Genomic DNA, 20,470 nt, shown 5'->3' with positions numbered 1-20,470 from the left:
AGCACATTAAAATGTATTTTTACAATGATCGGTAGTGACATCCCTGTCATTATTTCTGTGAGGCTGAACATAGTTAGAGGGGGGTATTCAGTAAAAAAAAAAAAGTAAACTTTAGAGAAATGGTTAAAAAGTCCACAAATTGAGAGTTGCTTATGTTAATCTTTTGCCTTTTTTGCATTTATATTAGTAAAATGACAAACAATAGCTCAGAGATTATGAGGAATTGCTTCCAGAAATCCATATTTAAAAAAACAACAACAAAACCAAAAACTAGTTGTGAAACTGCTGAGCTTCAGCCTTGACAGTTATTGACCAAATGAAAAAAAAAATTTTGCTGCTTAGTTGCTTCCTTCTTTTTGTTTGCAGTAGTGGCACAGACGTACACATACATGTTACTTTCTAGTATAAAGGATTCTTCCGAGGCTCAGACTGGATGGCAGACAGCAGGCTTCTCAAGATCCGTAAGGGGTATTTTGTTGTGTGTGCTTTCTTGGACTTGGGTTGTCCATGTGAAGGCCAGGAAATGAGGAATAGGGGTGGGTCTTCACTACAAGCTCATTCAGCAAAATGCTAAACCACAGCTTCCTAAGCTTTAAGGCAGTCGCTCTGACAAAGAATGCTTTGTATGCCTGCTTTCCCCATGTGCAGTTCCTTTCTGCAGTATAAATTGCCTAATTTATTAGTTGTCTAACATAATTTCTGCAGTCCCTCATTTTGATGCATCAGATCTGAGAATGTTATTCCAAATTGTATGGTGTGAATAAAATTAGACATACCAAATTTTATAAAAATTAATTATAACTTGTGGTTTTCGTCTTGGAATAATACATAAACAAGGCTTCATTTTGCTGTCAGGATGTAAAAATTAAAATGTAACTTTAATTATGGCCTAAAAATTGTCCTTTTTCTACTTGAGAATTTTGGAGCAAAATTTTGCTGAGAATAAGTCCAAGTGTGTGTCCGGAGTTGTTTGCATGAGATATAAAAAAAAAAACCAAACACCACCAAACAAAACAAAACCCAAGTCTGACTGAAGCTGGTGAACACTTGGGAACAGCTCAGGCTGACTCCATGATGCTTACCGAGTGCAACTGTCAGATTTAACCTCGTAATAAAAACAGCATAGGCAGAAAAACACCCTGACTTGGACACACGTATGCAAGAAGCGTCCCTTCTGTCAAGAAGGTCAGCAGTTTTAAATTGTTTTGCTTGAATAGAACACGATGGCATTATTTGGTTGGTTTGTGTTTTAAAATTCTCAAATGAAATTTATCTGCAATAACAACTTTGTTTTCTTCCTGGCACGGAGGTTCGAATTTAATTTTGCTGATGTTACAGTCATCTCTGAAGGCTCATTGTCTAGGAAACAGTGGACTAGCATTATGCATAGCAGGGCTTGTATGTGGAAGCGATGTATTTTTTCAGTCGAAGTAGTACAATTTGAAAATTCTCTTTTTTTTTTTTCAGCACAAAAGACCTTTTAGCATGTCTCCTTCTCAAGCTGTTGGGTTTTCTTGGTCTGCTTCTCTTCCTTAAATGGTTCAAAAAACATGTAGACGCGGCACTTCGGGATACGGTTTAGCAGACACGGTGGTGTTGGGCTGACGGTTGGACTCGATGATCTTAGAGGTCTTTTCCAACTGATGATTCCATGATTCTTACGAACCCAAACCAAGTTAAAACTCCTCGAGTGAGCCACTCTGCTCAGTGTAGGTGTCAGAATGTTTGAACCAGGCTGTGGAAACTGGGCCCAGCCCTGGCAGAGGAGGCCGAGGGAGGGCCGCCAGTGCTCTCCCCGCGCAGGGCTCGGGGGAGGCGGGAGCAGACGTGTGTCTGACCAGAGGCTGTGGTCCTCTTTTCCACAGCAGGCCAGAGCTCCTCGCCCTGGGCCGGTTCTGGGGTGCAGGGTGTCTGCAGGGGGCTGAGACAACCCCCCCTCGCCTGCTGTTGGGCCGAGAGGGAGCCTGGCTTGGGCCGAGCGCCGCTGCAGCACCATCGCCCGTCTCCGGAGATAGAAAACGGACGGGAGAGCGGAAAAGTTGATACATAAAAATCAGTAGAAAGGGGCTCGGGACTACGGGGACGAGAGGCGTCGCTGCTGCCCTGGGCGGGAGCGTCTCGCCGGTGGTGCTGAGGGGACCGGCGCCACTGTCCCCCTCTGCCCCCTTCCCCAACTTCAACCCAGAGCCGCGCAGGGGGATGAAACCGGCCGTCCCGGGGACGGGAGCCGGGGCAGCCCGGGGGAAGCCGCCGGTGGCGCCGGGAACGGCAGCGGGGCCCGACCCCCCCCCGCCTCCACTCCGCACCGCCGAGCGCGTGCCTGCGCGCGAGCCCGAGGGGCGGGGGGCGGCGCTCGCTGCAGCGCCAGCCCCGCGCCTCGGCAGCGGGCGGTCACGGCGGGGGCGGGGAGCGCGGCCCCAGCGGCCGGCATGACGCCCCGGCGGCCCGCGCTGCCCCCCGCGGCGGGGCCGAGGTACGGAGCCCCGTCCCCAGCAGGTGCGGGGCGCTCCCCCCGCCCGCGGCAGCCGCCTGTCCGTGGGGGGCCGGGGGCTCGGCGCGGTCCCGCCCGCGGAGCGCGGCTCTGAGCCGAGCGGGCAGGGAGGGGAAGGGGTGCCAGGCCCGGCCCGGCCCGGCCCGGCCGCGGGAGAACCGAGGCGAACCCGCGGTCTGCGCCTGCCCGCCCGCCCGGCCCGGCGCTCCCGCCTCCCCGCCCGCCGGCCCCCGCGCTCACGCCGCCCGCCCCCCTCTCTCCGCAGGGAGCCGCAGGGCGAGTAGCGCTGCCGCGGCTGGGCCAGCCACCCCCGGGTCCATGAGTCGCCGCCAGCCGCCGCCAGCCGGGACTGCCGCCGCCGGGCCCAGCTCCCCCAGCCCCGCCGCCGCTTCCGCCGCCGCTGCGCCGCCCTGCCGGAGGTGAGTCCCGCGGCCGGGCCCGCCGCCGCCCGCTCCCCTCGGCGCCGCCCGCGGGGCCCGGCTCCTGTCAGCCGCTCCGGGGCGGGGGGAGCGGCCGCCGGCACCGCGTTAGCGAGGGGGGAAGATGGAGGCCGGCTGGGACCGCGCGCGTGTCCCCCTGAGGGGAGCCGCGGGCAGGGGTCCCCCCGAGCGCGCTGAGGGAAGGGCGGGCGGCCCCGCCGCGCCGCTTCCTTCGTGCCCGCCTGGGTGGGGGGGGCTTCTTCCCCGGTGGCGGGCGGGGCGTGGGGGCGGCGGGCAGGCACCCTGGGCTCGCCTGGCCCCGGGCGGAGAGCGCTACCTGTGCCCTGTCTTCCCTCTCCCCGCAGGACGGTCCCGCGCCCTCCGCGGTGAAGAGAATGGCCGTGACTCTAGAGCAGGCCCAGCGGGTGGGCTATACCTGCCTGAAGGCGCTCCTCAGGTTCGCTTTTATGGTCGCCAATAACCTGGTTGCTATTCCGTCCTACGTCTTGTATTTAATTGTGCTGCAGCCTCTCCGAGTGTTGGATAGTAAAAGCTTCTGGTATATCGAAGGAGTGTTATTTAAGTGGCTTTTAGCTATGGTGGCTTCCTGGGGCTGGTGGGCAGGATATACAGGTAAGAACGTCTTATTAATTTTAAAATGTATGAATGTAAAGATGTAAAGAAGTGTTGAAACACAGATGTTTTAGTATGGGGATGTGTAGGGGAATATATAGTGGGTACCTGGGATGTTTTTCTTGCAGGTTTCTTACACAGATGCTTTGTATTTCTGGATTGAGGTGCTGAGTGTGCCGGAACATTTTTTTAAATCATAGGTACAAACTTATTATGTGTTAAGTAAGAGTTTCTCGATGAGTATTTTGTCTTAGTATAATTGGAAATACAATTTTTCTTCAGTATCTTGATCACTTTTTTTTAGCGTTACATGAAAAAGGTACAAGCCCTCAAAAGGGAGGTGGTTTGTACTGTGCACGTAGCGGATAGAGCCAAACTTTTCTTTACTAAATCTATGCATCTCTAAATCGTCTCCACTTAAAACTATCAGGACACAAGGCTTAGTTTGACGTGAAGCTCGTGTCAGAAGAGTAGGTCTTCTATTTCTTGCAACAGCGACTGTCTCTTCTGCTGCTTCTGAATGGAGGGCAACAGAGGGAACCTCTTTCATACAAATAGTGATACGCAGTGTTTCTCGACTGTGTGGCTCTTTATTTACTGTTAGCAGAGCTAATTACAGAATCTGTAGGGTTTTTCCCCAGTGCATGCTTGCTTTGCAGTTATTATTGAACTTATTTTTGCTTGTAAGTGCTCATAGGCTCATCAAGGTGATGGACTGAACTGAAATATTAAGGAAGGCTCTAGTCTTGTCCTCGAATGCACTGATATTCATCCTGGCTGCTGCACTTTGTGCAAGAAAACAGCCATCAGTTCTTTGTATGTGCTTAGACCTTGGAAGGGGAGGAAGTGGATCTATTGAGAGCAAAATATGAACAGCCCTCCTAAAATTCTTTCCCTCTCTTCTGCCCAGGCTGCATCCGCAGGTCTTGTCCATGTAAACAAGGAAAATAAGGAACGGCAGCGCACAGCTCTGGAGTCTGGTTAGACTCCTGATTAGTCAGAAAGTCAGTGTTGACCCAGATGGAACACTCTTTGTGTTAGGCTACAAGAGCTGAAGCCTCTGTGATAATGTGCCTTTTGGTACCCTGTCGTGTGCCTTTCCGAGATGCACAAAGTTTCTGTGGATACTCTAGGTGAGCTTCCAGTTCTTCTTAAGGAGATGGTGGCAGCAGCAGCAAGCTAGATTCTGGTCTGTCGGGCTAGAATGGTCGCAACGTTGCACTGCTTCAAAATTGCCTTGGCTGGTGCAGCTCAAGCTTTTCCAGATTTGCTGTTTTAAAAATATTTTTGTATGTTTATATTTGCTCCTTAAAAGAAGTCCACATAGTATTTGCAGTGGCAGGTATATTTTTGAAAGTCTGCTTCATGCCTTAAAGCACAAAGGCTTTCCAGAAAGAAGGTTTGACTTCCAAGGTGTCGTGTGTGTTAGTAATTGGAAATGGGAAAGTTTATGAGCATAATGGTAATGTTAAAGTCATACAGCACATGACCCTGGGGATTTGCTGTGTATGTTGAATGTGCTAGTTAAAATTCAAGCCTATGTCCTATGACAATACGGTTGTCAATTTTTGAAAGCAGTTTCATTGGGATGGTTTGACTGCTGACTGCAGAACTGTGTGGTTTCTTTTGCCTATTGCTTGGAAAGTGGTCTTAGCATGATCTGCATCTCCTAGAGTCTTCCTGGAGCATCTATTGATTGGTGTGCTGATGTATCTTGACAGTTTGAAATGGTTTGTTTTACAGTCTTGAAATGTCATAGTGTGTTTGTTTGAAGTATCGCTTACAAACAGCTACACAGACGTGTTTTCTGGGATGGTGTGAGGGTAAGGAGGCCCTTCTTTTCACTATTCACTCTAAAGCATGGCTTTTGTTTTGGGGAGTATTTTAAGCAAACATTTGTATGAAGTCTCAGCTTAAATATATTTTATTTGATACGAAGACATCTATGTGTTCTATACTGAAAGCTACAAAATAGCAAGAATAGCTTATTTCTTTGTCTGTTCTTTCTTTACCCTCATCAGTGCTCGTCACCATGTGCAGAACAAACCTGGAAAGCCTATCTTTCTGGCTTCAGCATACGTAGACAGAGTAGTTTAAGTGTCTGTTTCCAGACTGACAGATTTATAAAAGACTGTCGCTACGTCCCCCCGTTTATAGAGTGCAACATAACTAATGCAGAACTGAAATACTACTTTATTAGAGTTGGTGTCTGAGACTTGCAGTGGTGCATCTGAAAGAGACTTTGCTCCAGAATTCTCCTGTTTTCAATTCCAAAAACTAAGTCAAATATAGGCTTCAGTATGTTCCATCTTTGCAAAAGTAAATACAAGATAGTAGGTATGTGTGGGTTCATTGAGAAGATTAAGGATTTTTCTTTTCCTTTGAGTAGCAGAGCAGTTGGCGAGTTATTTTTCTTTTTGTTTTTCTTCTTGATTGAGAGGGTAGCCAGCTAAAAAAGTTTACGTGTCTTTTAATTAGAGGTAGTGTTCTGCTTCAGTTATGTTGAAAGTGTGTTTCAGTTTTTTAACTTATTTGCTTTTTCCTCTTCTGAGCTGGGTCATCTGTTGGGTGAGAAGTGACATAAACTCAGCCTGCAAAGTAGATTTAGGGCAGACTTCTCCCCCCCCCCCCCCCCCCCCTCGTAAGTTTGTGTGTCGTGTAGGAGAGAGCTCAATACCAAATGAAGAAAATGTGGCGAGTGCTAGGTTTTCCTTCTGGACTTTGCTGCTGTGGCATAACTGTTGGCATATTTTATTGAATAAAGCTTGAAGAGCTGAGGAAAACTCATGAACTAGGTCTGCCCTTCACCTCCCCACCCCCGCATAAACCTGAGTTTTTGTGCTAGGATTCTAGAGGATTTGTCACAGAAATGACATGATCTGTGTCTATATCAGCAGCGCTAATCTGTGCTTTTTGATAAACAGAGGTGTTTCTGTTTGCAGATGCACTTGATGTTATGTAAAGAGATAGTGTATAACTGGACAAGCGAAATAAAGGAAGGAACGGGAAGATAAATTGTAAAGGTCATTCTTCTTTCCCTAATCTTTTTCTTCTTAAGATGCAAGTATGAGAGAGAACTTGGGTATAATTGGTTGTCTTTGATTTTTAAAGAACAGAGTATGATAAATATCTTGTTGTTCTCTTGAACTCTGTAGTATTTCTTACGAAAAGGAAAACTGAATGTCTTTTTATGAAGAACATTTAGATAGTCTAGCTGTTATTTTATTTTTATATGCTTTCAGAATGCCCTTCTTATAATTTTTCTAAGCCTTTTTCTTTTTTTAAGGCTTTTTGTATGAATGTATTGCTCTTCTATGAGCTGTTCAGTTAGGACACTCGGAACCTTCATGTTGGTGTCAGTTGAAAGGCACCTTTGAATAACACTTCTGAATATTTTCCTGCATTTGTTGGAAGATGCGTTCTAAAAAAAGAAAACTCAAGAGTGCTTGATCTTTTGTTGGCAAGTACCTTTTTCCTCCTATGTTATAATTTGTCATTTAATATACAAGTAAACCAGAAACCACCAAGTAGTGCAGTAGATGTAATGGGAGGGAGATGGAGTGTTATTTGCAGGGATGAATTTCTGATGACCCCCTGCTCACCTACAAAACTAGTTTTAAAGCAACCATTTTCTAGGTTTGAACTTCTTTGGGCAAGTAACTATTGCAGACTAAGTTTTAATATCCCTGTGTCTAAGCAAGTCACTAAGAATAGGACTGCTAGACAAAAGCTTGCTTTACTTAAATACTTAGGCAAACTGTTCTGTTGTCTTCTCCTGCTGTCTAAATGCAGAAGTTAGTATTAGCCTGTGATAATGTTGTTGCGGTATTGCAATTAGAGATCTCTAGGACAGCAGAGTAATTGGTTAGCAATGCGGTGCTGATACTCATGACGCTAATCTTGTGCTTCGGCACAGCTTGGTCCCACTGTGGGGAGCGGTGGTGCGTGCTCAGCCTGTGCCTCTGGCTGGGGACAGGGATGAGCTGGTGGAGGGTGAGTGTCCTCTGCCTGCAGCAACCGTCAGCGCCCTGCCTCCTGTCCGAGCACTGGAGAAGTGTTGCATGTGGTCAGTAGGGTCGTGTGCGTCTTGGGAGGGAGCTTCCTTGAGAGGTGGTGCGCTCAGAGAGTTTCATAGTCCAGCGGTGAAGAGGACAACTCGACAAAATCTTCTGTTTCGGCCTCTTGCCAACACACGTGGTCTTGCAATAATGTTGGACAGGTTGATGGGCTGTAGGCTGATGAAGAGCAATACACCTCTGTTACCACACACAAAAAAGTCTTAGTGGTGTGAGGATGCCTACAGGTACAATGATGCAGTGCTTCATAAAAAGTGAACTAATCCTATGGTATCGCCTGTTAGAATTGCATGTCAGCCAGGAAGGTGACATTTAAGGCATGTCTGTAAGGATTGCCAAGTTTTGTCAGGTGAGGAGAATTTCACTTTCCTCCTCCTTGGTTATTCAGCCAAGCAGAGTAAAGTTGAGGCCTGGATTTTTAGTTGTGTTCCCCCTTTTCTCCCCTCAAGTGATTTAAAATTTATTGGCTGATTTGTATGTATGATTAAGTAGTGACCACTCTATATTCTCAACAGTCATACATTTTTTATCTCTAATTAAAAATTTTCTTTGTTCCCATTTAATCTGTTAACAGCCTCAACTCCTCTAATCTTCTAAGAGTGCAAATATTTTTGTCTTCCAGAACTGTAAAAGATACAGGTGGAGTTGCTGTGACAACACTTCCTCGGTGCAGACAGCGTGTGTGCTGTCTGCACTGCTTCTCATGACAAGTCGGCCCCTCTGCTCGGGCAGGAAGTGCAGCAGAAGCTGGAGAACAGCAGATGAGATAAAGTAAATTTTTTTCCCCAAATAAGGCGGGAGGTTTTCTTTTGGGAGACCTACCATGCATCTAACCCTGCCATTGTTTTCTACCCTCCTCTGTTCCTGCAGTATTTTGTATTTGGGACTGTTCTGGTGAACTGGGTGGGGTATGGGGGGGGAGCGGGGAACATATTTTGTAGGTCGTGCAGTGTGTGAAATAGAGAAGCAAAATTGTTCTTGTTTTGTGTTTTCTTTGAATGTGCAAAAATACCTGAGGTGACTGTGTAGATTTGGGTAGCAGCATACTAAAGAGAAACTTTTAGTTTATGCTGTGCGTATGTGTTGAGTTTCTAGGTAATCCCTGGTTTAAATGCCACTTCCTCTGATGTATATGATTTATGTGTAGGTTATGCTGAGATCAAGCAGGGATATTTGAATTTATTTTGCTATTTGTAAGAGGAAGTTTGTGTGCAATTTGTGAGCTGTCTTGATAAGAAAAGGTCAGAGTTGAATGAGTTGGGGACATTGGAGCTGTTTCTACCGTGGCCTCAGAGCAAAGGCTCATTGGGCTGCTGCGTAAGAGGAGGTAAGCAGTGCAGTGAACTTACTGTCAGCTTCTTTGTGCAAGTGATGTCTGTGTTTGTAAAGAGTGCTACACAGTGACCCTTGTCCTATTAATAATATGTGAAATCATGCCAGGAATTTCCCATCACTGCCTTTTTGGAACATGAGTTACAGGCTTTACCATACTTCTTTGTAGTTCATCTAGTGTTGATAACGTGTCAAAAGCAGTAAAGCTTATCTTTCATTTTCCTACTGTATCATTTAACTATAAAGGATCATTCCAAAAGATTAGGTATTGAAATGCTCTCTGAACTTTCTTTTTAGAAAGCTACTGCCTTCTGGCACAAAACTTAGAGTAAAAGTGCATGCTGTTGGTTTTTTGCTAGTGATATTTTTGTGGTTTGTTGCTATTTATGTCCCTTTGTTTGTTTGTTGTTGTTAGAATAGGTTAGTCTCTGCTCCTGTGCCACCTACTGTGGATAATACAAAAACTATTGCAAGCATGCCACATCTGCTGAAGGATAGTAAAGATTAAATTATGAGGAATACAGATACAAAAGGGTGTGATTATTTAATTTTAAGTCCAGGAATGGCTGTGGGATGCTTCTGAATTAGCTTATGTGCTAACAGCCAAAAGAGGACAAAGTTCTGGGAATTCCGGATTCTATTCCTGCTCATAGCTGTCTGACATTTTTAGGATGTGTTTTCATCCCTCCTTGTTCTACTGGGCCTTTGTTTTTAGCATATCTGTTCATGCTAGTCATCTTACTTCTCCCTTCATTGCTTGTTCAGTGCCTGAAAGGATATGACTAAGAATACCTGAGAGATGTGTCTGTTCTCTGTGCCTTTTCTTGTTCTTTTTCTTGATGGTAGGCTTTTAGGAACCATTTGAAATAATTACAGGAAGGCTTTTGTCCAGCTCTAATTTAGAGAAGCAAAATCTTAGGGAGTTAAATTCTTTGTCTGCAAATTCTTTGCAGAGTGTATGAAGGAGGATTTTTTTTCCACTTTGACAGTGTGATCACATCTGTATTGGAACATGTCAGAGATGATGCCTTTGTGTCAGAGATGCAATTTCTCATTCTCATTTAATGTAAGTGTTCTAAAGCATAGAAATTTTAGAGCTTTTCAAGAAAAGTGGAGGAAAAAATTGGATGTTTAATGTGGATAAAACCTATTTTCTCTGTCATTTTGTTCTGGAAAATTACTTTTTTAGAGTGAAACTCAGAGATGAACAGAATGTATCACTTTCCCTTTCTCTGTTGGGTGTGTGTGAGGGACAGAGAAGTCTTGCCAAAGGTTAATTTGGCAAGGTTTTAAGCTGTTGAAAACAGGATCTTAAAAATGGAAGAATTGTGCAACCTCAATTAGACAGGGTAGTTAGTAAAACCTTTATGGAATATAAGCTTAGTGGTGTAACTTTCCAGTGTGAACTGAGCCAAAATACAGCTCCAAGATATGTAATCTGCTCGCATTTATTACAGTGAAATATAAACTAATGCTTAAGATGACACGTCAAATGCGGGATTGCGTAGGCATGTAATTGTACTGCTGTGGCAGTCGCCACAGTTGAGATAATAGTCCAGCCATTAGTATATGCAGTTTCTGAAATAAATAAGGACAGCATGTTTGTATTCCTAAAAATGTTCCGTGACACAAGTGAGGAATTCTGCATATGAGGCTTTTTTTTTTTCTTTTTCAAAATCTCCCCCCACAAGTTTTCAAGCAGAGTGTGCCACTCAAGAAAGCCAGTCCCAGCCTTTCAGACTTATCCTAGCACCACTACCTCAGTTTTACTGGTCAAATATTTTAACGGATGTGTGGTTATCTGGAACACGGCCCTGATTCACGCTAAAACTACCCAACCCCTTTTTTTAGCTGGGTGACTTACAAAACACAGACCCTAACTCGATTCATTTTGTGGGTGTGGTGAAAGAAGGTGGGAACAAATGACAAAGGGAAAGAGGAAGCACAGAACTGCATCTGTTGGTACCAGCTGCCGTACCAGCTTCAGTGTATTTGATGAACTTAGGGCTTATGGCCCCAATTCAAGAGAGGAGCCCTGTGCAGCATAGGGCTCTAGTATGTGAACAGAATGTCACTGAAGTAGACTTCTTCACCTTTTCTTACTATTTTTGTTAACCGATTAGTGTTGTTTAGACAAGAAAAGTGCCTTCTGCAAAGTTTTTTAGAGAAGAAAACTAATTGTAGGGTGAGGACAAAGGGTTATCATAAAATGAAAGCCGGTTGATAAAGGAAAAGACCAGTGTTCATTTTGAAAGCTTAGCAGTGGGGTTCCTCTGAAGTTTTGTATGCGTACTGTTTGTCAGCTATAGAGACAATTGTAAAGAACTTTGAAAGGACTTAAACTGTATGAATAGCCAACAAAATGCAGAAGTTGTTCAGAGTTGAACAGTCCAAAGTAATAAACATTTAAGTAAAGTAGCAGTTTAGGAAAGAGATTAGTATCAAGGTGGAGAGCTTAGGGAAAGTTTTGTCTCAGTGCACAACTATACATTCTGTTAGAAAATATGTAAAGAACAAGATGGAGAATATTATTAAAAATACTGGTGATTCAGCTTCACTTTGCTGTTTTTGTCTCAGTTGTTTTAAAGCTATTGAAGAATAAAGAAGGGGCTCTAGGAGGGTCCACAGCTTCATTAGTGCAAGCCAAAATCAGAACAATTTCATTCACAGCTGAACTTGAACTGGAGCTGAATTGGCCAACTCAGTGATTCTGTTTCCTGGGCAGAATAGAGTAGAAGACAGGCAACTCCCTGCCTCTGTGTTAAGAAGAAGGAGACTTTTAGTGTTATTAGAAGGTAGAAAAGTAAAGTCTTTAAGATATAGTAAGACAGCAGTGCCTAGGGGTTGTGTGTGTGTGTTTTTTTTCTTGCATACTTTCATTGTGTCTTTTCACAAATATTTACTCTGCAGGATAGTGTCAGTAGTGCTACTTCTTTGCAGTCATACAATATAATCTGAAAACTGCTTGTTTAAATGTTATAGTTCTAAAAAGTAAGGAATTGTCTGTATTTAAGGAGTCTGATAGTTTAAACTTAGATATTCACCTCAGTTTTGTAATTTAAGTAAAGGGGGAGAGGAAAGATTTAATAACTTTATTACTGCTTCTTGCTTGTGTAGAACTAAAAATAGAAATGGATGTTCTAAGAGCGAGGGCCAGCGCTCCTGCTGTTTGGGAGGACATGGGTTCTGAAAAGTTGAATCATTAGGACAATGTCGTGAGTGCTTGTGGGTGTGGTTTTTTTGGTGGCAGAAAGGAGGATTTTGTGTGAAGTTTTTATATTTAGTTTCACTTGTTTTCTAGCATCCCAAAGTTACAAGCATGTTCAGTTTCTGTGAAAGTCTGTGTTGTCTCTGCCAGAACTGGGGAGAAAAACCCTATTAATATTAAGAATACGTATTTTTGGTTAATTTAAGCATCAGTTACGTTTGAGCGTGGTGTTTAGGGTGGGCCATTCAACACCATTTTAATGTAATTTGGTGACATGAGTATTTTATTATTTTTGCAGATTAATGTGACAGTGTTTTAAGTGTAGTTTCCTGCTGGGATTAAGCTATTTGTTTAAGTTATTCTTCCTCTCACCCCTCCCATACTTCTGATTTGCCTTCTTGCAAATTTGTCTGCAACTGACCAGATGGTTCAGATTTCAGACGTAATGGTGTTCTTTTGAGTTTTGTGAAAGTTGGCAGCTGAGTGTAGGAGAGAGGGACCCAGATTAGCGCCTTGGCTACGGGTAGCTCAGGCAGACTTGGCTGTCATGTATCTTGTTTGACGTTTCCTGCACGTCCAACCAATGCATCAATCGCTTTGGGTTTGCCACAGTGCTGGCATATCTTGTCCAGCCCACTGAGGAGAAGGAGGTTAGACACCAAGTTTTGGGGAAACCAGGCTTTGTTACTTCTTCTGCTTCTAGAACAATGTGTTAATTTGGCAGTGGCAGACAATGAAGCTGCTGCCTTTCTGTTTTTGTGTGGCCTGGATAAATGCCACATGCCCACCAAAACTGCTCTATCACTCTCCCCCTCCTCAACTGGACAGGAGAGAGGAAATATGATGAAAGGCTCGAGGATCAAGACAAGGACAGGGAGAGAGCACTCACCAATTACCATCACAGACAAAACAGGCTGAACTTGGGGAGAAAAGAGAGTGTAATTTATCACTAATCAAATCAGAGTGGGATAGTGAGAAATAAACCCAGATCTTAAAACACCTTCCCCCCACCCCTCCCTTCTTCCCAGGCTCAGCTTCAGTCCCATTTCTCTCCCTTCTCCCCCCGAGTGGCGCAGGGGGATGGGGAATGGGGGTTACAGTCAGTTCATCACACGTTGTCTCTGCTGCTCCTTGTCCCTCAGGGGGAGGACTCCTCACACTCTTCCCCTGCTCCAGTGTGAGGACCCTCTCATGGGAGACAGCTCTCCACAAACTTCTCCAATGTGAGTCCTTCCCACGGGCTGCAGCTCTTCACAGACTGCCCCAGCGTGGGTCCTTCCCACGGGGTGCAGTCCTCCAGGAACAGGCTGCTCTAGTGTGGGTCCCCACGGGGTCACAAGCTCTGCCAGCAAACCTGCTCCGGCTTGGGCTCCTCTCCACGGGTCCGCAGATTCCTGGCAGGAGCCTGCTCCAGCATGGGCTCCCCACAGGGTAACAGCCTCCTTCAAGCATCCACCTGCTCCGGTGTGGGATCCCTTCCACAGGCTACGGGTGGATATCTACTCCACCGTGGACCTCCATGGACTGCAGGGGGACAGTGTGCCTCGCCATGGTCTTCATCACAAGCTGCAAGGGACGACCCTCTGCTCCGGCACCTCCTCCCCCTCCTTCTTCACTGACCTTGGTGTGTGCAGAGTGCTTTCTCTCACATCGTCTCACTCCTCTCTCTTCACTGCCGTTTCGCCGCAGTTTTTTTTTTTCTTCCCCTTCTTAACTATGTTATCACAGAGGCGCTACCACCGTTGCTGACTGGCTTGGCCTTGGCCAGCAGCAGGTCCGTCTTAGAGCTGGCTGGCGCTGGTTTTGTCAGACATGGGTGAAGCTTCTCGCAGCTTCCCACAGAAGCCACCCCTTTAGCCCCCCGGCTACCAAAATCTTGCCATGCAAACCCATAACACTTTCCTTTGATGATGCTTAGTCCACATTGCTTATCATAGCCTTTTAGATCCAAAAGGCATATGCAGATAACTGTTTAGTCTTGACATTAGGAAAAAGGATAAGGTGGTAAAAGAATTTAAAGTACTGTGTTTTTAAGACTTTCTACTCTGTACATGAAACAGGAGTTGGCGTTGCCTCTTAAAAGGAGGACTGGAAGGAAATCAACCTGACTGAAACTCTCAAGAAAGAACAGGGACGCTTAGATTACTGTAGACAGGGCAGAGCCAAAGAGAGAATCAGTTGTGAGTCTGACCCAGGGACATGTAGAAACATGAGGCTCGAGGTGTATTTGAGTGTATTTGGGGAGACCTGGGGGAGAGCAACGGTGTGGGTGGTAAGTGGCATGAGAGTCTGTCAAGAAGGGTACTGTACCACCATGTAGCACAGTTGAAGGCATTATGTTAGAAAGGTGGCCTCTTGAGTATTGTACCCAAACCTAGTCTGTTTTGATATGCGTAAATATATGTAGATGGCCTGGCAAAACTCCAGCTCTGGTAACTGCCAATTTCCTTTCCAAATGCATTCTTCTTTCATATCCATTTTTATTTTCTGTGCTTGACTCTTTCATAAAATTCAGTTATTGTTTCTCCTAGCAACAGCTTTACTTGGAAATAAATGTAACTGTAGCCTGTCTATACACTAATACAACATGAAGGACCAATGAAGTTCAGTTTACATTTGTAAAAATGCTTTCAGATGAAGGTACGATTAGTATAAATGTCTGTTAAGCCTCTTGCATGTAGTGGATTACATGAAAACAAATGTGAATATTTTTTTTTGTATTTATGACTTACTCTATCTGTATCATCAAACCTAATACTTTGGTCTTCTAACCTAGTAATGTAGGAAGGGAATGGTGACAACAGCACAGCCTTTGCTCAGGTAATTCTATTGTCTTGGATGTGTTTTAAAGATTGTTTGATGCCTACCTTGGGCTTCTGGAGTTTGACAAGATATTTACAGGCTGGAGAACCCCTTTTGTCCCTCATTTATTTCAGAGGGAGAAAATACTGAAGTTTGCCTTTCCCCCCTCTGCCCTTTATTGCCTACATTCTTTGGGAATGTTTTAACAGCCTACTAAACTTAAAAGCTAAAATGCAGAGACGAGTTCACGTCACCATGAGTGGTGTCACCATGTGTCATGTAGGAGGGCTAAGGGTTGTTTAGGTGGCTGCTGTGGTGAAGAAAGAACCATGGCAGGTGGCCTGCTCCTTCCTATTCCGGTCCCATTACCACCCTTTCCTGATACTTTGCAAAACCACTGTGGTAAATCTGAGTGTCTGCTCACTCACTGGGTTTGCTTTGAGGCAGGGTTTCTTTGGGCAAAGTACAGAGCATTTAGCTGGATAGGTAGAATTCGATGTTTGTGTTGACCAAAGCTTACTCTGTGGGAGTGCTAGACTTCTATAGTCTGAATACATTTATTTTTGCCTAGTTTTGATTTTGTCTGAGGAAAAAGTAATTTGTAACACTTCTGGCAAGTGCTTCATGAGTAAGCCAAGGCACTTGCAGCCACACATCGTGATGCATGTGGAGTCCTTGCAGTGCCTACCTGCAGACTTACGAGTATTCGCATTAATCACTTAATTGTAAAGTGGAATTCTGAGATTCATAGTATCTTCTTGCATTTGTGGCACACTTGCTGCATTTGAAATGGAGAAGTCCGTTTCCACAGTCCCTTTCACAACTGTGTTGTTCAACGCCTTTGCAGATGCTCTCCAGAGAAGCTGCTCTGCAGTGAAGTACCGTTTTTAATTGATGTACGCTGAAGTCTCTTCTTTTTCTTTTTTTGTTCCCCTAGCGTTTGCCTGCTGTCATTTTTACCATTTTTTGCCCAATGTATAGAAAAACTTTTTGAACTGAGATGCGGAATTCTTTTTAATTTGAGGAGTAAGAAGGGAGGGAAGAGAAGCCTTAATTACCTTATACTACTTATGTCATTGCAGAAACATATTTCAAAATTAGGACCTGGGTATTTCACCGAAAGGTCCATTGAATATTAGTCTGTGTGCTGAGGACGAAGGGTAGGTATTGGAGCCGGCCATTCAGAGTGTTTGAATAAATCTGTTTGTATCGAGTCCGACCATTTTATGTCAGTAGAAAGTACTACAGAAACTCCCAGTAAGACTGTCAGCCACAAATCCAAGGTATTTTTTGCAGTTGTCAGCAGGTGTAAGAGGATTATTTGTTTTGTAATAGTAGCAGGTGCCAGAGAGCTAAACTTTTTTAAAATTAGGAACAGTAAACTTTCTGGTGCTGCTTTGAGGTATGTCAGCTAGAATAATGTAACGAGAGAAGCTGTTTTATTCTGCCAGTTACTTAATTTGTGACAGTCTGACACTGCCATAAAGGTGTTGCTTCTGATTTTGTGATAATGGACTTCTGCTTATGGGCACCCTGAAACGTGGGCACACACTGAGTTCTAAAGAGTCACTGAATTGGTATAGGATAACCTGGGGTAAATTTAAATATGGTAAGATGCTTTGTTGGCTTGAATTGTTTACTGTGTCATACCAGCAAAAGTACTAGCTTAAGTTCCTGGCTACAGTTATTATTAGTTGTACAGTTTTCAAACTTACTATGGCCTCTTGTTTTAATAGTGGGACTTCAAACAGAAATATAAAACTGAATATAGGAATTTGCTGTTACGTTAATTTGCATCATTAGCTTCTTACTGGTTTATGATTAAATTATTTTGATTAAATTTGTGGTAACTGAACATCATTTGCCCCCTGGCTTTTGTAAAATCCATTATTTGCAAAAAAATAACATAGTATCTAAGAAGTCCAAGGGGGAGTGTGTTTAGAGTTCTTGTTCAAGTTATAATCTCTTTGTTGTAAAGACTGTTGTTTGTAGTGTGGGTGAGAAGTTTAGTAAAGTGCTTGAAACCTAATGTGCAAACATTTAAGGCACCTTTTAAAAGGTTTGTCATTCTGCTTCCTTGCATCTGTATTTAGTTATTTTTTGATTGTTTGCATGCCTTTCATTATTATGTTTTCCTCTCCACACTGCAACTTCAATGTCCAATGGCTTGGTTCTATTTTGTGATATATGGCAACACTAGCCCACTGGAACTGGAGGATAGTGCGGAGGTGTATGGGGGGAGGAGAGCAGCTGTTTGATTAGTAGCCAGTTTTATTGCTTGAGAATATTGATTTTTACATCATGCTACTTCTGCAATCTCAGAATACACTGTTTGAATATGTATTTCTGTTTTTATGATCATTCAGGCACTCAGTAGCTCTGGTTTTAGTGTCCAGAGTTCACTGAGTTGAAGAGGTTTCAGTGATCGATGTCCTTCAAGTGGAGAGAAGGTCTTCAGTTCTGAGGTCACTGTAGGGATTCGGTAAATAAATGCACAGAATGGCCTTTTGCCTTTCCAGTGTAGGCCGTTTAACAGAGATAATCTGAAAGTAAAGAGTTTTCCTAATACATCCAGCACTACTTTTATGTGGTGAGTATTTGTACTGCATCATGAGCTGGGCTGAAAGACGTCAGCTGTGTAACAAGACAGCATCAACAGCATTTTGTAATAACTTAGGCAAGACCTGAAGAATATGAAGAGGTAACTGCAAGGTAACTGAAGTTGATTTAGGTAAGCAGAAGGTAATGACCAGAGCTGGGATATAGGGGTGGTCTTACCACATTCAGAATCTTGTTTTCCAGTAATAGTATTGTTGGTTTTCTTGACTTGAACCTTCAGCCAATGATTAAAGTCATGCAGTTTGCTTCCATTAGGAGGAAAAATTGATCAAAATCTGGTATTTTTTTTGAATCAATATGATTTATTTAAAGGATTTGTGCAAAATCATGTTCTTCTGAGCCCAGTTGGATTTGAACACTGGGAAAATGTTTTCCTTGCTCAGTAGTGTAATTATGTTGGTTTTTTTTAACCTAGCACATCTTCGGAAAATCACAGTCTTAGTTCTTACCTGTAGTAACTCTGGCAGCTTTTCTTGATATGCAGCATTCTGGTTGTAACCCTTGCTTGCTCCCAGTCCTGGTGGTACATTTCTAGAGCTAAGTAGTTGAACGCGCGGGAGCTCATTAAGCCTTTTCACCATGCTATTTAATTAGGCTTGATATGTAGAGAGAGATAAATGCAAACTCTCACTGCGAGATTCAGGCAAGTTTCACATCTTATTTAAAGAAAAAGCAATGTTTGCTGACTTCTGGCCCTATTACAGCTTTCTGGTTTCTGTATTTGATAAACCTCAAGGCATTTCAGAGAATTTCATAGGCACCAGAAAACCCTGAATTAGTTACCTCTCCAGCTGTGGTGTAAGTGCACTAGAATAATGTGCTTTATCAGTTTCCTATGGGAAATTGGTCTCCCTCTGTGCAGTCTGATTTTCTGCATTCTGCATGTCTTTTACCTGAAAGAGCCTCTTGTAAAGTGCTGTGAAAAGGTTATGGTCCCAAGATGTACAGTAACTTAGAACTTGCAGTTAAAAATGGAAATGAGACTTCCAACTCATGTCTTTTCATTGCTAGTTAACCTCTCCAGTCCCTTGTGTAGTAGGTAATAACTAAATTCTATTGAGTTCTTCCACTGTCCCCAGAAAGACTTGATATTCCATGGCCTTGGGATATTTGTTGTAAGACTGCTGAGTATGTCATGTTGTTTCTGCAGCTGTGTTTTTTTTGGAAAAACATCTGAAAAGCTTCTAGATGCTTTGGTTTCCTTGAAAATATACAGGAAGCTTGCAATGTACAAGTCTTAAAAGGAGAGGAAATGGCCATCTCTTCCTGAGTAGGTTCATTGCTATATGCCACCAGTTACTTGCTCTTTAAAGCCTTATTTTCAACTGGCCTGACTTGGAAATCCAGACCAAGTAGGAGCAGTATCTTCTGCATAGCTAGATCTGTGGCTTTCCAAACAGCTTTCTTTTTTTTTTTTTTTTAAAGAGACAGCGATTTTTGCAGAACTTCATTGTAACAGAGCTTGCTCCCTCTTAAATAACAGTGAATATTTTGTGCAGTCATTATCAGGAGTTAATTTTGGGCAGTTATCACAGAATATAACTAAACTTTTTGTAACTAGTTCCTTAAACTCTTTTGTATCGCTGTCCAGAACCAGTAAGGACTCAAATATGTCCACTTAAAAAGCAAAACCAAAAAAATCTACTGTGGGTTACACCTACCTATTTATGATAATAGGTGGTTCGTATCTTTTTTTTTTTTTATAGCAATCAGACTCTACTTGTGTCTTTTTTTCTTCTTGAAACAGAATTACAGGTTTTCTCCAATACTCACCTGAAGGCTTACTTCTGTCTTGCGGGTGCGTTTGGTTCCAGTGGAGTATTTGTCCAGTTTCACCAGTATTCATATTTTTCTGGACTACACAGTGCAGACTCTACTTCTGTTGTATAGAAAAGAAACTTTGACTCCTACTAGGAAGTCCTGTGGTGTTTCAGTGCACAGCTCTGGGTAAGTGGCTGAACAGTTGAATGGAGCCTGTGGGAGTGCTGTGGTCCTGTACGATGGCTTGGTGATTATTAGTCTGTTTCAGCCCGCTTGCACCAGACCAACTAGTTTGCATCTTGCATTTCTTCTGTTTCTGTTTCGATGAAGATCCTTGGAGTTAAAAGCAGAAGGCTGCAAAGCAGGTTTCAACCATTCCCTCTGCTTTGACAGAGATAGTCCTCTCCCTAGGGGAAACAGGACTGCTACTTCAGAAGTCATTTGTTCTGCATAGACCATTACCCTAATGGGATTTTTCACACAGTTGGTTTGGATGTACTGTTTTTGGTCTTGATGACACAACCTGAAAAGTATCGCTTTACTTAGGGCCATGAACCTGGGTGTATTCTCTAGGCATTGTCTCCCCTGAAACCTGAGTGGTAAGATCTGCTTTTGTCCTGTATCTGTTAGTTGTTTAAGGCTGTATGATATGGTAGCTGTACTTTTTGAGCCACCTTAACAGTTGAGGAAGGTGAAGTACCTTATGAGTGGCTCTTCAGCATCACAGGGTATTTCGCATCTGGAAGGATAAGCAACAGGATCAAATTAGTGACGCATACCATTGCCAGTGACTCAGACGAAAACTGTAGTAATAGTATTGTAGTTTGCGATATTGCCCCTGGGTAGATTCTGCTGCTAGACAGTTGACTCTGCAAAGACAGGTCAGGTTATTGTTATGATGCAGTAATTTAGCTGTGACAGAGGGTGTGCTTTCAGAGTGCTCTCTTAAGAAGAAAATATTTTATTTAATTTGCTTTCCCCAAACAAATCCAAAACCCACTAAAAATCAAACAGCTGTCACCCTGTCCCTGCCTAAATAGCTGTTCTGTAGCATCTGTGGCACATAGCTACAAAATTTTTATAACAAGGGCGTTTATCTTTCTCTCTTGTACTTAAGCTTACAGGGAAA

At 43.6% G+C, this 20,470-nt stretch overlaps 1 protein-coding gene across 3 annotated transcripts in view; it reads left to right on the top strand.

Moving 5' to 3' along the window:
* The first annotated feature begins 2,404 nt into the window (after positions 1-2,404).
* The window catches only part of LPGAT1 (lysophosphatidylglycerol acyltransferase 1), a 64,814-nt gene continuing 46,748 nt past the window's right edge, over positions 2,405-20,470 (top strand). The window contains exons 1-3 of one of the 3 annotated variants that reach the window (XM_075412954.1): positions 2,405-2,496; positions 2,757-2,910; positions 3,276-3,543. In XM_075412954.1, the coding sequence (XP_075269069.1) occupies positions 3,306-3,543 (238 nt within the window). In that variant the 5' untranslated portion in view covers positions 2,405-2,496; positions 2,757-2,910; positions 3,276-3,305. Of the gene's footprint in view, positions 2,497-2,756; positions 2,911-3,275; positions 3,544-4,453; positions 4,677-20,470 lie in introns of those variants that run through there. The other 2 variants (XM_075412955.1, XM_075412956.1) reach the window with 2 other exon arrangements.

Source organism: Opisthocomus hoazin, chromosome 2 (genome assembly GCF_030867145.1).
Source record: "Opisthocomus hoazin isolate bOpiHoa1 chromosome 2, bOpiHoa1.hap1, whole genome shotgun sequence".
In the NCBI taxonomy this organism is placed as follows: Eukaryota; Metazoa; Chordata; class Aves; order Opisthocomiformes; family Opisthocomidae; genus Opisthocomus; species Opisthocomus hoazin.
The sequence above is the reverse complement of the archived record's forward strand: the minus strand, read 5'-3'. Positions and strand labels throughout refer to the sequence as shown.